At 41.8% G+C, this 17,396-nt stretch overlaps 1 protein-coding gene across 3 annotated transcripts; it reads left to right on the plus strand.

Annotated features, from left to right (window-relative positions):
- The first annotated feature begins 229 nt into the window (after window positions 1–229).
- hnf1ba (HNF1 homeobox Ba) lies at window positions 230–16,618 on the plus strand. Of its 3 annotated transcripts, none has more exons than XM_042414318.1 (10): window positions 230–1,292; window positions 3,359–3,558; window positions 3,866–4,133; window positions 4,225–4,460; window positions 9,402–9,556; window positions 10,813–10,939; window positions 11,064–11,246; window positions 12,075–12,193; window positions 12,555–12,599; window positions 14,739–16,618. In XM_042414318.1, the coding sequence occupies exons 1-10, from the start codon at window positions 913–915 to the stop codon at window positions 14,757–14,759; spliced, it is 1,734 nt and encodes a 577-aa protein (XP_042270252.1). In that variant the 5' UTR covers window positions 230–912; the 3' UTR covers window positions 14,760–16,618. The 3 variants fall into 3 exon arrangements, with proteins under 3 accessions (XP_042270252.1, XP_042270253.1, XP_042270254.1); XM_042414319.1 differs by having other exon boundaries at window positions 4,225–4,448; XM_042414320.1 differs by lacking the exon at window positions 12,555–12,599.
- Window positions 16,619–17,396: the final 778 nt, after the last annotated feature.

Here is a 17,396-nt window from a genome sequence, read left to right on the forward strand (position 1 = left end):
TTAAAATCTAGTATTTTTTTAGGAATAAAAGTGAAAACGGAGGAACATTTCTTTCATACACTTAAAAAGAACTGCGAAATGATCATTTTAGCTTCTTTTCTAGAGCGAGCTGAAAAAAAATCAAACAATTTCTCCTTGTTATTTAAAAAAACTAAACATAAAGTGAGATATTTGACTAAATTACATTATTAGGCTTCATTAAATGAAACAAACAACTGAATTACAGCGACAACAAACACCAATACCTCATTAACAACGCCATCATAATTAACCCATTAGTGGCAGCCAACTAATGACAATGAGACCACTTAATACCTTAAATAACAACATGGGCTACATTTAGTCACTCTATAAGTAGGTATAGATTATACAAAAAACCCCACTCATGAATAAATAAAATAAACATGAAAAAAAACACAAAGAGGAGAATAACCTAAAGAGAATAAAGCCATTGCTGGGAGATTTGATCCAGCGATGTGGATATGTTCAGCTCGCCTTTCTTAAAAGTCTTTATGGCATATACAACAGGGTCCAAAGTCCATTAAAGTTTTGCTGATAAGGGGAGCCAATAAAAGCAGCAGTGCTGCAGTGTAAACACATGTCTACCTCGGCCCAGAGAGGGCCGTATTCTGCGGATTTACATAAGGTTCCCATCAGCCTGCCCACTCATTACCATGTTTTATATTCCCCCGCACTGGGAAAGCATCATGGCAAAGTAGCTCCATCCTCCCCTCAACAGGGAAGTGAAGCAGTTTCTCGGAGCAGGTGTCAGCAGCGGTAAACTCCCCACAACACTGGACCAGAGAGGAAGGAAGGAACTTTTACTTTATTATTCTTATTCTTATCTCTTTCTATCCCCACCTTTTTCTTTGCCCCATCGCGCACACACAGCAGGCCTATGTTGTGTTTTTAATGTTCTCTAAAATGGTATCCAAGCTGACATCCCTGCAGCAGGAGCTCCTCAGCGCCCTGCTGGACTCAGGAGTTACCAAAGATGTTCTGATCCAGGCCCTGGATGATATGGACCCGAGCCCGCCCGGCTTTGGAGTAAAATTGGAGAACCTGCCCATGTCTCCCGCTGCTCCTCAGAGCGGAAAGATGAACGCAGGGGACCAGGACACGAAGCCCATCTTCCACACGCTCACCAACGGCCACAGCAAGGGCAAGCTGTCCGGGGACGAGGGCTCCGAGGACGGGGACGACTACGACACGCCGCCGATCCTGAGGGAGCTCCAGTCGCTCAACACGGAGGAGGCCGTCGAGCAAAGGGCGGAGGTGGATCGCATGTTGGCGTGAGTTTTCTTGCTATGTTTGACTCTTTTTTTAAAAAGTACGAATTCACTAATATCTCCGCAATATGAACGTGAAACGAGAAAGTGAAAATTAGCGTCTATAAATCTAAGGGTAGTCTTATTGAATTGTAGCGGACTCTACACTCTACTTTAAAAGGTTAGAAAGCGAGGCTAATTTTGAATAAACAAAAAATAGGCCTTAATTTCCCTAAAGAGCTTCCCCTTCTTTGTTTACAATTTTAAAATAACCCGCCACGGCTTCGTTTTCACATTCTGGTTACTAATTATCCACATGGATTATTATTTCTTTACCTTTGGAAAATATCAGCTGAACTTATTTATTATTAACTTTACTCCACCTCTCAACGATAAAAAATCCGGCAAAGGGGCCACATGAGGAGAAAGTCAATAGAAGCAACGTCTGGCTGGGAATTTAGAATAAAAAATAACAAATAACAAATTAACAAGATTTATAATAATAATGCAATTATTGCTACGCGTAACAATTTACACGTAGCAATTATATAATAATAATAATAATAATAATAATAATAATAATAATAATAATAATAATAATGATAATAATAATAATACAGTTTGATTTACTTATTTGCTCATTAATCTAAATAAAATAGTTTTCTTTCGTTTCCGTTTATTCACGTGTCAGTAAACCCATCATGGCAATTTGACATCACTAATCCATTTATTTCCAATTATCTCCACTCAAATCGCTCACTTCACTGTAAAACTAATATTTGAGTCTCTATCGTCGGCTAACAGGACCGGAAGAATATCCAAACGAGCCCACGTGTAGTTAAGTTATTATTAATTTTATTCTATAAATCATCAACTGAAAGATACACAGTGGCGTGTGATTAGAGTGAATGGAGATCTGGTTATTCATTGTCAAAAGTTATAAACTAACATCTCCCACTTAACCAGCAGACTGAGATGTAGGCCTCCACATTCTCCAAAACAAACACACGCGGGTAGATTTGCTATAATTACGGATGTCAGTATGTCTGGGCCTGCTAATCTCGGATTGTAAGGTAAAGTAAATCTCGATTTTTCTTTACATTCTGTCACTGCAAAAAAAAAAAAAAAAAAAAAAAAAAAAAAAAAAGACCCAGAGATACAGTATAATGCTTTCTTTATAAATGGAGTCAAAGTGAACGTGTAATTCCTTAAAAAAAATTAAAATTTTTTCATTGAACTTCACTGTTATTTGAGATACCGTACATTTCTAAATTTAAAAGCCATGTAATCTTGACCTCAAACTATCCTTTCATTAACAATGAAAACATGACTGAGTTTAATATAACAAATGCATTTTTAAAAAGAATTTTAATTGAGCCAAACCTAAAAAAATATATATTTTACAGATTGCTGTTTTATGGCACATGTGGTCTCTATAGTTTAACCAAATACAGTCAGAAAATCTGATTATGATCTTTTCACTAACAGATTTTTTCAAGTCTATCTAATGACATTTAAACCCATTTGTTACACATTTTCATTGTAGCAGAAGTTTACTGCAATTTTTAAAACGTCTAATCTAACTTGTTTCCAGGCTGAAATCAGGAGTTTAGGAGACAAATACTAAGTCCAAGTTTCTCAACCTCACTGAATCCACTTGAACTAACCTTTGAAAATATTTACAGCCTATTGAGCGGGCTACAATGATAAACGGGTTGCCTGTGAGGGTGCTCATTATCGTTACAACCCCTTTAAACTTGAGGCCTTGCAAAACAGGGAAGCTAGAAGGAAGGATCAAGTCCATGAGCGGCTGAGTGTTTGATCATAATGGTTTCATATTTTTAGATTTTGTAACGGGTGTGAATAAACTTTCACTATCAACAAAAGTACAAGTTTCTTCTGAAAATATCTCCCCTTCACATGAAACATTCCTCATGTAAGTCATTTGATTGTATGAGGTAGAATAAAAAACTTTCTTTCAGCCATATAATCTGTGTAAAGCTAGTTTTACTACTTTCCCTCTGTGAGTGCACATTGTTCAGTGGTGAAATGAGTCATGTTTTCTGCTCCTGTGTTTTATCTGAACCTAGAGAGGATCCATGGCGTGCTGCCCGCATGATCAAAGGTTACATGCAACAGCACAACATTCCCCAACGGGAGGTGGTGGACATCACAGGGCTGAACCAGTCTCACCTCTCCCAGCACCTCAACAAAGGCACGCCCATGAAAACGCAGAAACGAGCGGCCCTCTACACCTGGTATGTCAAGAAACAGCGGGAAATTCTCAGACGTAAGTTAATATTTGAGTTTCTAACAGCTTGGCCCTGGCCTGCGCTTTATTTGGGTTTCAAACTTGCAGGGATATCAAGTTGGATTGGACATTTCCTCATCATACTGTATACAGCAATAGACGTGTCCTAAATCCTGTTGAAAAGATGTATGTTCAATCTTTTGTTGTAATTTGTCATATTCCATCAAAAGGAAACAACAAACTATCATTTAAAGATTGAAAACACCACTCTTACCTGTGTTAATAATAATGTTTTTGCCATTTTGCGGTTCTAGTTTTATTAAATATGCCCCCTCTTATTTTTCAGAGTTCAACCAGGCAGTGCAAGGTTCTGGCAGCAATATGACAGACAAAGGCAATCAGGATCCAACGTTTTTTTTCCCAGAGTTCAACCCCACTGGTCAGAGCATGGGTCAGCCCGGCGATGAGGTCGGCAGTGAACCCTCATGCAAGAAAATGAGACGTAACCGTTTCAAATGGGGGCCTGCATCACAGCAGATCCTCTACCAGGCCTATGAAAGGCAGAAGAACCCCAGCAAAGAGGAGAGGGAAGCTCTGGTAGAAGAGTGCAACAGGTGGGCAAATATGACACCTTCCTGTACCTTCCTAGAAAAACGTCCCAGTATCAGTCCAAATTTCTCACTTTGTACAATTTGTTTCCTGCAGAGCCGAGTGTCTCCAGAGAGGCGTATCCCCCTCCAAAGCTCAGGGCCTCGGCTCTAATCTGGTCACAGAAGTGCGAGTCTACAACTGGTTTGCCAACCGGCGCAAAGAGGAAGCCTTCAGGCAGAAGTTGGCCATGGACGCCTACAGCACACCAACCCACAGCATCAACCCTCTGCTGTCACACAGCTCTCCACATCATCCCCAGACCAGCGCTTCACCTCCCAGTAAGATGCCAGGTAGCGTCGTTTCACATGCAGTTCAGCGTCACAGAGAATAGATGGGATATATTATATGCTACCTTTGCAAGTGCCTCGCTTATGCTGGCAAATACAACATAATTAGTGACAGAATAATCATAAAAATATTTCCTAATTTCAATTAATAGAGGAATTGTTAGATAATAGTTAAAAAAAAAAGTACATGGTTTTGTTTTCCTCAGTGTGAAAATACTGTCAGAAGCACAGTTGATGTGATCAGGGTGGCAGAGAAAGAGGGGGCAAGTGATCAATGAGTGTGAGTGAGTGAGCTGAGCAAATGCCATTGTTATTCTGATCTTTGAAAACACACTGAGAACAATCCACATTGTACCTGCAATCTCCACTCCAAAGTCAGCATGGAGAAGCATGACACAAAGGGCAGCAATCCTGTGACAGGCCAGGGTCAGGCCAGGGTCAGGGAGGGGGGACAGACACATCCAGATCACCTCGACATTACGCCATCATTTCCACATTTCCCCCTGCCATACAGGTTGCTAATGACTCCTCTCAGACAGTTGCCAAAACAAGGAAATGCTGTGCGTTATTGCGCTGACCATTTCACCCCGACCTGATGTTTGCATTCACAGTAATTAGTATTGACTGAGTCTACCTGGTGTATACGACATAAAAACAAAGCTGATAGGCTTCACAGAGCATTTATCCTCCGTGCCATCACTCACCCTCCATAAAACTGTGATTTGAGAGACTCACTCAGAGCCTATTGTTGTCCTCTCATGTCCGAACACGAGGCGAGCTTTGAAGGGAAAACAAACTGTTTGCCTTGGCTTGCTCTTTTACCTTTGGATAAACTGGTCCTGCTTGTGGATTGTCTGTTTGCTTGAGTTTTGTGTTGTTGTTGCTCAGAACACCTGACCAGGCACTGACCTCAGGTCGCGAAGGCAGAGGGGTCAGCGATACGGTTGTAGCGTCAGAAGGGAAGGGTCGCTGGTGGAAAGCACTTTGCTCCCCCAAAAACCCTCAGCTGGCTGCTTACAAGGTGTCCTGCTGGCATCCTGCCGACAGCATCAGCTGTTTTTCAGTGTCAGCCCCTGGCCTGACAATAATATCCCAGCAGGGTGTCTCATTGCGTTGCTAGGGCACGGCCTGTATTATGCATGCTTAATGGACAATTAAAATCCTTTGCTACTACATCTCCCAGGCCTTTGATAAGGGGCTCCTCTGACTTCTACTCTCTATACTCTGCTTCGGCAGGGGGTCCCATTGTCTGTGGTGTATTAGAAGACTGCAGTGACTGTAACCTAGGTTCATTTATCTCTGCTGGGCCTTGAGGAGGACTGATTTTAAAGCCCCCCCCTCTCACCTTTATGGGTATTAGTATAGTTGCTGAGGCTGGGCGCAGACTTGGAGCAGCAGGAGCTGTCCACTGGGGTATTGGCTCTTTTCTGGCCAGACAGGACTGATGACCCCTTCTTCGCCTATAGAGAAAGCTAGTAATCCCCCTCCTTAAATCGTCGCCACACCTTCAGTCATATGAGAGAGGTCACTGCTGGGTCAAATCAAAGAAACTCCTCTTACTTTGGGAGTTTTTATTGATTCTGTTACGGTTCGTTGGATAGTTGGTCACAATTGGATAGACAGTCAAACAATGACGAGCAGTTTTGGTTACGGCCTTTTTTTAACTTTCAGAAAGGAAACTGATCTAAGGCAGATGACATATTTTGTTAGCACACACTTGTGTTGTCCTAAGAGATATTTACCTACTCTCCATCCACTAATAATGTTTACTGAGCTTAACTAATCCATTTTATTTTGGCCATTTCACTTTGAAGCATGAATCTCTACTAACAAAATAATTAAAGGTATACTATGTAGGATTTTCCTAAAAAAAATGTATAGACTCATGCAAAAACAATCCCTCTCAATCATTTATGACCCACTAGAAGTGTGTGGCAGAGTCCCTGCCCTCTGCCTGTATTTTCTTATTATTTTGCTGTGTTTGGGATGTTTCTGGGCATAAACCTTTGGGCAGTGGGTGTGTAGCCCCCAGCCAATAACAGCACACAGGGTGTGAGGTCAGGACTCATGGTGTAGTGACCGTCTCTGTCTTCCTCCTCTGCTATCTGTGTGTGTCATGGATGTATAAAGAGAACAGGTCTGTGTCTGTTTGACCGAGGGTGGGGCTGAGCTACACACACACACACACACGCAGTGCAGAGAGGCCACAGCCGCCAAAATGAAACATACGCTTTGGCTGCATTCACACAAAATCTCGCAATGTGGCACCTTCCCACAGGGTTTTATGGAGGTGTGCGGAGGTGTGGTTGTGTTTATTGGTGCTTCAGAATGTAACCGCTGTGAAACAATCAGAAAATAATGTTTTACTTATCTGATTCAGTGCTTTGTTCTTGCTACTGTCGCTCCCTCTCTTCATTTACTCCCTAGCTCACTCGACCACCGCCATTCTCTCTCTCCCTTGCTCTGGTGCTGTTGAGCCGGGGAGGAGGGGCCAACTTTGAATGTTGTGTTTACAAACAGCAGCCAACAAATCCTGCATAGTATGCCTTTAGCAACCTTCCTTGGCTGATTAATTTTTATAAAAATGTACTGTATTTAGAAACATTTGATTTCCTTATACTAAAATAATGCTAATGCAGCTGAAAGCTCCATGAAATTGAGCCAGTGCTGTGTAAGCTCAGCTGCATCCTTCTGCATGTTACAAAACTAGCAGACTCAGAAGTTCCAGATCAGATACAGTAGTAGGGGGGATTGTCCGTGGGTTGCGTTGCTTTCCGTCACCTCAGGCTAGCTTGGAACACTTACACACACACACACAGAAAGGATGGCCTTGCTCTGCACTTTCCACTGCTCTGACTGTGTCTCCCAGAGAGCCACAAAAAAGAGACTGGATACGTCCTGCAGAGACCCAGGAGGTCTGTCATATGCAGCGGCACTACAATGAGCACTGCCTGGGGTTGGGGAGGCAGGCTTTGATATTACATGGGTCACACAGGGAGCTAGAGCCTTTTAAACCTGCTGAAGCCTCTTGCTACCACTCCCCTTCTGAAGTTCTCGCCCTCCCCCTGCTCTCAAAGGGCAGTCCTTGGCTCTACGTGGATTGTGCCATTGTGTCAGAGCAAAGTTTTACTTTTACAGACTCTTAAAATAAAATGATGGTAGAAGCAATCTCTCAACTTAGCTTTCTAGAAACTCAAGAGTCTTTGAGTTTATATCTTGGAAATCCTCCTTCCTTACTCCAAGGTTCCCTGCAGCTAGAATTACTGCTGCACCCAAAGAAACAAAACTGGCTTGAATAGCATCCTATTCTCCCTCTGACACTTTAAGAGGTCGCCCAGTTCTGAGATAACTGCCTTTTTATGAGTCCTACTCTATTGTGTGGCAATGGGGGTCATGAGTCCAATGGAGTGCTTTATTGTACTGCGTCAGTGTTTACAAGGCACGGTGGAGTGTTGTGGGGTTGCTAGTATGTTGCAGAAGACAATATGAAGTCTGCGGGCTGAACAAAATGGAGGACAGGTACTTAGGGAATGAAATATGGCGCTGTGTCTTTGCTTCAGACATCATTGTATCTTTAGTTAAAGGTGCAGTGTGTAGAATTTAGTGGCATCTAGCGGAACAGACTTGCCAGAATGTGAATATAATATTCATATGTTTTAATTAGTGTATAATCACGTGAAAATAAGAACTGTTGTTACCTTAGAACAAGCCCTTTATATATCTGCACAGGTAACAGGTCCCCTTCCACAGAGCCCACCATATTGCACCGCCATGTTTCTACAGTAGCCCAGAGCAGACAAACCATACACTGGCTCTAGAGAGGGCCTTTTGCGTTTTTCGCTCTCAGACATGAGAGTTGCATTGATTTTCTCATCTAAACTCTCAGCAAGAAAACAAATAAGTATATTTTCCAAAATTTTGAACTATTGCTTTAAATACACAGCATCTTATGAAGAGATTATTATAAATTCTGCTTAGTTATATGTGAGTTGATACACATGAATCATCCAAAAGCTCAAAGAAAGATGATTATTTAAGATTTTCTCTATCAAAAATTATTGCTGTTTTGTTTTCTTTGACACCTGAAGCAAACTTTCAAATCTGCAAACACACATCTTGTTTCCAGCAGTGACAAGAAATCAATGACCCTCCCATTGGTCACATTTAGTGTCAGTGCCTCTCCCTCTTTTTTTATTTTTTTTTTACCTTGAAATAATTGTATATCAATGCATCCTGTCACGTCTGACCGACTTCGGTAGAGCATTTAGGCTGTCACACCTGGGTCACGGACGGAGGGCTCGGGGAAGATGGGAGATTTCAGTGCAAACATAGTCTGTCTCTGCACTGTCACACCGAGTGAGGTACGCTCTGTGTGTCTGTGTGAGGCTGAGACCACAGGATAAGAATGTGTTTGACATTGCTCGTAATTGTGTAATGTTTACTCTGTTGGTATCAGAGAGTGCCTGCATTGGCAAACAGGCATTTGATTGTCGGTTGTGGGGAGGGTCGAAGCATCCCAGTGAGAGACAACGAGTAGTCTAGACATGGGATTAAGTGATGGCACTAAAAGGAGAGCTTCGTTTTCATTCACTGTGAATATGGTGAAAACTCACGTTGACATAATTAGGAACATCATTAGTGTGCTGAATGGAAAGTCTGATGGGAGTTTTGCTGTAGTGTGAGTGCGTGTACACAAGGAATGGCCTTGGCTGAGCTACACAGATAGCAGCACGGACGGGTCAATGTGTTTGTTTGCTCTGTCCTCCCCTGTCTGAGTCAAAGAGCAGGTGAGATTGGTTGGTTGGAATGACAGTGGCGCTGCTCACCACAGAACGAGGCCTATGCCGCTATCTTTCTGCCCTATATAACTGTAGTAGTTGTGGGACACAATGGCTGAGAGCCAAGACAGTTGAAACTAACTCCCCGTCTCTCTCTCTCTCTCAGTGCGCTACAGCCAAGGCCCCGGTGAGGTCACCTCCTCCACAACCATCAGTCACCACAGTAGCAATGCCATGGCGACCAGCCAGTCAGTGCTTCAGCAGGTGTCTCCGGGAGGATTGGACCCCAGCCACAGTCTGCTGTCACCTGACGCCAAGATGGTGAGTGAACACACCTGGGCCTTCATGGCCTCAGATTAGATAAGAGCAGGTCTGCATTTAGCATAAACGTACAAAGCAGGTTCCTGAACCTCCTCTCCCATGGACCCACCAGCAAGAGCCAACAATTAGCACATTGTGCTGCTCTGTTTGGAGGGTGGAGCCGAGGTGGCAGGCCATGGCTGGACTCACACTCAGCCTTCACCAGAGTACGCAGGGCACGTTCATCGCTCGGCCAATAAACCTGACAAAGAAACATTTTGTTCTTATTGATTAAATACCTTGAAAGAAGAGTCACAGGTGGAGCTGCTTGTTCTGCCAGAGAAATGACGCCAACATTTGATTATGTCTGATGGGTTTTTTTCCTACTTCAGAGTTTCTCCCCTCTGCCCTAGTCCAATATTTGATCAGTGACAAGGAAACCTGTGCATAGACCCATAGCATTTGAGAAGTGGTGAAACATACTTTTATTGCAGTATAGAAAGTGTGATTTACTGTCAAAGCACACCAAAATTAAACTGCCATACAGTACAAATTCAGTTTTAACGACTTATCTTGTTCATGCAGCTCACATGAGCATATTGTACACTAACATTCCTGTAAATTCGTAACTCTTTTGCTTTTTGGAGCAGCATTATGTGAAATAACCACAGCGAGGGCAGGCAGTGTGGTGTGCAGCAGGGCAGAGCTGACAGTTTCTTATCTGCAGATGTGCATCTGGCCCAGTCTCTCTTCTGTGGGCAGCTGGCAGCCTAGTCAAATAGACGCAGCCCAACTGAGTGGGAGGATCCTGATCCAGATAGTTATTACTGTAAATGCACAGATAGTTGTGTTGTTTCGTACAACACAGTTTGTTTTTCTTCAAATAAGCAGTTAAGCATTTATATAAACCAACATGCAGGTACAAACATCCCTCAATGTGCTACACTTCATGTGCAACACAAACACATGCACAGTCTTCCATGTAGACATTTTTCGTAGGATTTTTTTCACCTTTTGTTCCTTATCAGTATTTACTTGTGTGCTGTGTATGAGTGGAGTTACACAAGCGCAGTGTTATACAAAAGAATCAGAACTAAGTCAACATTAATGTCTGTTGTTTGTTTAGCAGCAAACATCTGTTTCACTCTGTACATACATTTAAGTGAATTTACTTAGCAGATACTCCAACCCTCATAACTTTGAGCATTGCAGTCTGTTATAACAAATACTACAGCAGTGTTGCAATTTTATTTATTTATTTTTGCATCTTTTCCCAGATTTCGGGTTCAGGTGGTGGACTTCCTCCTGTGAGCACACTCACCAACATCCACAGTTCCCATCACAGCCATCAGCAGTCACAGAACCTCATCATGCCTCTTTCTGGAGTCATGGCTATAGCACAGAGTAAGTCCTTCATCCTTCCATATGACTAAAAATTCAAAAAATGATGACTCATGATGACATGATTTTATCATGAGATGGTTTTTCATTGCTCTGAAGTGACTGAGATCTGGTCTTGTCTCGCCAGGTTTAAACACATCACAGTCTCAGACGGTGCCAGTGATCAACAGTGTGGCGGGCAGCCTGGCAGCGCTGCAGCCGGTGCAGTTTTCTCAGCAGCTTCACAGCCCCCACCAGCAGAGCCTGATGCAACAGTCTCCCAGCCACATGAGCCAGCAGCCGTTCATGGCTACTGTCACACACTCACACAGTATGTAACAGCTCTATTGTCTTCTTCTTTGTACGCAAGGCTTCGAGTCAGTTTTGTAAATCAGATATATCAGTGGTTTCCAAGCTTAAGCACCTTAAAAGCCTTAAAGGGGACATAACTTGCTTTTTGTGATTCTCTGTTATTGATATACTGTTATAACATTGGATTCAGGCTCAAACATGTATGGCTGTATTTGAGAAGTTTATATTTTGAGCAAAAAATGGGAAAAAGAAGCAAAATCCAACTGCTATTGTAGGACAGCAGCTAAAACGGCCTGTGTCAGACAGAGGCTGAACAGAGGGGCTATAAGATAAATAAGTAGTTTTTTGAACTGTAAATCACGCAAAGATATACCAGTAGAGTCCCAGAATAAATATAGGAACCTGGAAAGGTGCATGTTATGTCCCCATTAAACCAAAGCTATGTCTATGTGACATTGGTTTGAAAAAGTAACTTTTCCCTCTCAAATTATTTAATTTCAATAATTTTTAGAGGCCTGAAAGAGTAAAATTGACCAGTATTTCGTAAGACGTTTGGCCCAACTTCAATGTTGGTATCATGCATGGACACATCTCTGCCCACATGATGAGAGGAGCCAAACCAAAACTCCCAAATGATCTACTAATATTAAAAGCAGCAAGTGAAAGTGAAAGCTGGACTCACGGATATTAGATTTTTTTTTTAACCTACCTTATTCCTTTGGTATCTTTTGGACATAGTCATGTGTTGCTTTTTTAACATCACATGACATATCCTGTGGATATTGAGATTTAATTTCTTGAAATGTGTGTTTTTAATCCAATTATCTGTCTTACTTTTATTTTGCAGTGTACCCTCACAAGCAGGAACCCCCGCAATATTCCCACCCATCACGTTTCCCCTCGGCCATGGTGGTCACGGACGCCAACAGCATCAGCACCCTCAGCTCCATGTCCTCAAGCAAGACGGTCAGTCTTTATCCCACACAGCACATCACATCACACGAGCCGCAGTTAGGCACACACCACCTGACCTTTTCCCTGCCTGTCTGTGAATTCAATGTCAAAAATTCAATGTCTGTAATCATTATGTTTCTATTTGCATGAGAATCAGCCGTAAATGTGAGATATTATTGCAGTTTTTGCTGTAACGCCGCTGTGGAATAATCCCTAAGGGGTGTATTGATACACAAAAATAATCCTCACCTCACTCTGATCAAGAGAATCAACACAATCACAGCACACACTGACAACAGGAACTAGATTCGCCACAGGAAGAAGTGTGTGTGTTATGACCGTGTGTTGACTTGTTTAATTCCTGTCACATTAGGATGCTCCTGTAAACAAGATGGTGCAACTTGGGGGTCTCTCCTGGGTAAATACAATTTTATCAGTTCAGTCACACCGTTTAAATGAGTAAAATCACCATAGCTGCACAAAAATCAAGTAATTTCAAGCAGTTGTAGCCGTGCACACTGCTTTGTTTTACTTTTTATAGCTTTTTTTTTGCTGATGTTTAAGATCAAATGTTTTCATTTTACTCCAGAGTAACAGACAAGACAGATATATGGATAGTATACTCCTCAGAATTCCTATTTCCTCTCAAACAGCCGTCTAATCAATCACCTGTTCCCTCAGCCTGAACGGCCCTTGATTAACGCTCCCTCCTTTTCACTTTCCTCTCCCTGGTGAGAGTTACCTCTGCGATCAGGAAATGAGCCCCACTGTTAATCAAAGTTCCTGGTGTCCTTCTACTTTCCTCCATGCTACAGTGAGGCTGGAGATGAGATGGGCCAGGTGGGGGTGGAGGTTTCTCTCTCTCTCTCTCTTGTTTTCTTCTTTTTTTTTTCGGTCGGTAATTACGCCTCTTCCTCTTTCCTACTTCTCCCTGCTCTCGGTGATCGCTCTAGCCTGAAATGTTGTCCACGGTGCTTTCACACGCTCAATTTCCCACGCTGAGGCAGAGTGCTTGTACGGCCGTGCTGCTACTGACAGACTGATGGGTTGATGGGATGAAAGCTCAGAGCACGGCGTATCGTCTGTGTAGTCAGGAAGTCACACAAATCTGTCAGAGGCTATGAAATAGATATATTTTTGCCTGAGAAAAATCAGCAGTTTAACTAATAAACTTTTGCAACACAATTGAGATATATCTTGTGATAAAAGCTGTACCTGAGGTGACGTATGCAGATCCTTTACTTAAGTATAAGTACCAGTACCACAATGTAAAAATGCTTAATTACAACTAAAATTTAAAATCCCACAATTAATATAGAAAGTAGTCATTCTGTAGAAAATTGTGACTGACATATCAATGCAAAATAAGCATTTTTACTGTTGTAGTTGGTTGATTTTTACTACCTTTAGCTAGTTTTAACTACCTTCTATACCGCTGGGTGGTTTAGTCAAGTGTCACAAGAGTCTCAAGATAAATCTGAGGTGTTGTCAGATGATTAATGAGAGAGTAAAAAAAAGCAAAAATCAAAGTTCTGTTACACCAATTTCTATTCATTTTTAAAAATATTTTCTATTTTTTTTGTTGTGAAATATTGGAGCCCTGGACAACCATCTGGGAAGTTTAGCGGGGAAATGTCTCTTTGGTGCAGCTGTTAACAAGTCATAGACACCTGAAATGTGACCATGGACATCAAGTAGACACTGTTTTATTTTTTGTGTAAAATAAAGCGTCTCAAGCCAAATAGGTTGGGCTAGGCTGGTTTGATCTTTATCTGTATGGTAACCAGTAAATGCTTCTGTCAAAAAATGTAGTAAAAAGTGCAATATTTCCCTTTTAAATGTAGTGAAGAAGATATATAGAGTAACATAAAATGGAAATACTAAAGTTAATAACAAGTACTTACTTTCCAGTTCTGGCTATACACAACCCTGTGGCATTTCACAAACCCATTTATTTAGAGAGCAATTAGTGAGCAGACTCTCCCAGGTATTTTCTTATCAGGACATTATTTGGACGAGGCAGCCTTCTTCTCATGACATGACCAGCATGCTCAGGCTTTATAACACTCATTGTTTACCAAGAACCCTCCATTGTACCTGAGACTGTTTAAAACTCACCCTTGCTCACAGCCCGGCTTCTAATGACTCAGGTCTTAGCTGCAGGTCAGCTTTATCAGGTGAGGCTGTTTGCTGGCCGCAGGGTCACACCAGGGTCAGCTGTCTCCACCCCAGGAGAGGCAAGAGAAAAATAAATTCCACAAACAGTCTAAAAAAAAAAGAGAGAAAAAAAAGAGGCCATTTCAATGGAAACGAGGCTTTTCAGCGTCAGGAGAAGAGGGATGAGGAATTTATTTGGTCAGGTGTGGCACATGAAGGTGCAGGGGTGTCATATTTACATAGGTTCCATTTGTCAGGTCGCTCTCGGGGAAGCTTTGGAAATGATGCACGTTATATATACACCTGTGTTACTGGACGGGACAGATTGTATTTATTGTTTTATGTAACGCAGGCCCGCTTTGTCTAACATTTCGTCCTCTCTCTCGCTTTCTCTTTTCAGTGTCCTCTTCAAGCTTGGTGAGAGCGTCCACCTGACTTCCTTGGTGCCCAGCAACTGGAGCACATTTTTCCACCCTCTCACCGCGGTAACCATGACAACTCTTAATAACCGGCAACGGTGCGCTGGATGATGAGTCAGTCAACAAACGAGAAGAGTGACGACGTTGGGTTAGGCGGTGAAAATGAGAAATGGGACAGAGGAAAAAAAAAAAAAAAAAACTCACTGCACCTGAAAGTGAGGAGACTGGATTCCCCCTCTGTCACACACAAATGATCAACAAGGACATATGATTTTAATCTTTGAAAACAGTATTCAATTTTCAAGCCCCTTTTCAAAAATTGTAAGAGCCAGTCATCCCTTCTGTGACATTACAAAGGAACAAACACCGAGCACCAAAAACCGCTCTTGAACTACATGGCATGGACCTGAATGAAGGCTTTGGGGACAGCTTATATTATACTGTGATTTAAGGTGGAAATATGAAGATACACTGACACCAACAGAGACAGTGATCCGCCTCTGCGTAGGCTGACGGACTCGGTGAAGGCGATTCCTTCAAACCAACTTCCTGGATGCCTTTAACGGCTACACGAATCATGCTCCCGCTTACAGGACTTTAAAGTGTATCGCCTTGAACTGTGTGACAATCACAATAACATTGTATTGATCTTGTACATGCATTAGCGATTTGACATTCTTACTGGGCTTTAAAAGGAGTCTTCCATGTTATTCTCTCACACTCAGTTTACTGCGCTAGTGTTAGTGCAGATTTTCTCGCTTGAGGGGGGGGGGATTCGTCATTTCGAGTTGTTCAATGTGTATACTGTGATTGAAAAGACTTTGACAATCTTGAAAGGACTATGCAATGCGTCTTGTAAGTGTATGCAATGCTTTGTATAACTGGATTCTGCACAGAACTCCACACACGTGACACTAGAAATGAATATGCACCATCAGTGAAGGCACCAACAATTATTATAAACTGTAGCTGCTTTTGTTAAGCTGCCTGTAAGATGACACAAAAGCAGAAAGATGTGTGACAAAAGCACCAAAGGATAAGAGTTTGAATGTAGTTGAGTATAGGTACAGCTCGTATTTGTCAGCACGTCTCAAAAGCTAGCCTACTATATCTATAAACCAGGTCTTGCCTTAAAGGGGGGGGGGATGACTCACACACTTTAAACGTGGCCCTGCGCCTCCATGGAAACCTCTGGCTGTTGTTTGCACATGGGTTCAGGTGAATTTCAGGAATGGGACTCACCCTCCCTTCCCTCTCCCACTTCCTGCCGCAATGTGAAGAGATACAAAATAGGACAAACATTGTTAATAATACTCCTCATCATACTGTAAATCACGGAGCAGGACCCCCCGGGGTAGAATGAAAATATTGACAAGTATCCAGAAACAAAACAGTCATCATAGTCTGGTATTTTGACATGAAAGAGGGCAATGTTGTCACAGCGGCAACTCTAATCAAACAGGAATCCAAAAAAGACATGAGCGCTGGGGAGAGGAGAAGTCGCTGAGGGTACAGACACCCACACTGACAGTATTAGACACTCACAGTCCCAGAGCAGCTGGTCAATGGTGGGAAAGTGTGAGATGGGAACCAATTTAAGTTTTCCTTTCACTATAACCGGACAAAAAGGTACTTTTGATCTGAAATGGAAGCAGAAACAGTGCATATCATACTGCAGGTGTGGCAGATCCAGTCTCCTGTTCAATATTAGGTCATTACATTGTTATTATTATGTTGGTTGGTTTGTGACTGTTATAACTACATCTACTGCCATCTGATCAGAGGGCACTCATACTTGTGTGACAGGACATGATTTTTTTTTTCCTCTTAATGTATTATTTTTGTATAAAATTGAAATCAATCATAAATCATTATTTATACTTTCTGAGAAAATATTGATATTTCAAGTAAAAGTTTTTTTTTCAAAATGAATTCATGTTTTTGGTTGTTTTGTGTGTACTGAGGAACAATTTCTTGGTGTATTCATACTTTGTGTAGATTGTCAGTACTGATATGAGCTTCACTTGAGTTTTTAATACAAGATAAGGGTCACTGGTAGTTTTTAATTCAAGCCTATCATATACAATAGATACCCAGACACACAGTTTAACTTCTTCACATTATGTTCACCTGTTTGTGCATGTTTAAGCATGAGAGAGGATTTCTATGAAGACAGAAAAGAAAAACAAAACAGAGAAAGAATCGGAGTTAGAGTTGGATGAAGACAATCTGGCTATCAATATTGAATATTTTAGGCTGCTGTATATCAAACAAGTGAGGGAGTCTTAAGGAGTTAGGCTTCTAATTATGTTAATGTACAGTATAGTAAAGTTCAGTTTCAGCATAACAATTCATAATGATATAGTTATTTTTATGACTTTCTCTATTTCATCAAGATCTCCTTGATGATAAAGTCACATGCAGACAGAAAGCTAAATTGACAAGAGAAACACTGCTATGGTTTGTGAGGTAATAACTTTGTTAGAGTCTACAGTCATGCTAGCAGCTCTGTGAGGCTTTGCATAGACACAACAATGCTTTGCTTTGAGCTAAATGCAATATTAAAGTACTGATATTTAGCAGGTCTGATGCTTGCATTTTCACCATGTGATAGCATGTTAGCATTTGCACACTATCAC

Source organism: Thunnus maccoyii, chromosome 6 (genome assembly GCF_910596095.1).
Source record: "Thunnus maccoyii chromosome 6, fThuMac1.1, whole genome shotgun sequence".
NCBI lineage: Eukaryota > Metazoa > Chordata > Actinopteri > Scombriformes > Scombridae > Thunnus > Thunnus maccoyii.

Excerpts from the sequence above, each read along its gene's own strand:
- hnf1ba (XM_042414318.1), top strand. The coding sequence starts at position 913 with ATGTTCTCTAAAATGGTATCCAAGCTGACATCCCTGCAGCAGGAGCTC. Across the intron at positions 3,559-3,865 it reads ACAGCGGGAAATTCTCAGAC|AGTTCAACCAGGCAGTGCAA; the intron begins GTAAGTTAATAT and ends CTTATTTTTCAG. Across the intron at positions 9,557-10,812 it reads TGTCACCTGACGCCAAGATG|ATTTCGGGTTCAGGTGGTGG; the intron begins GTGAGTGAACAC and ends ATCTTTTCCCAG.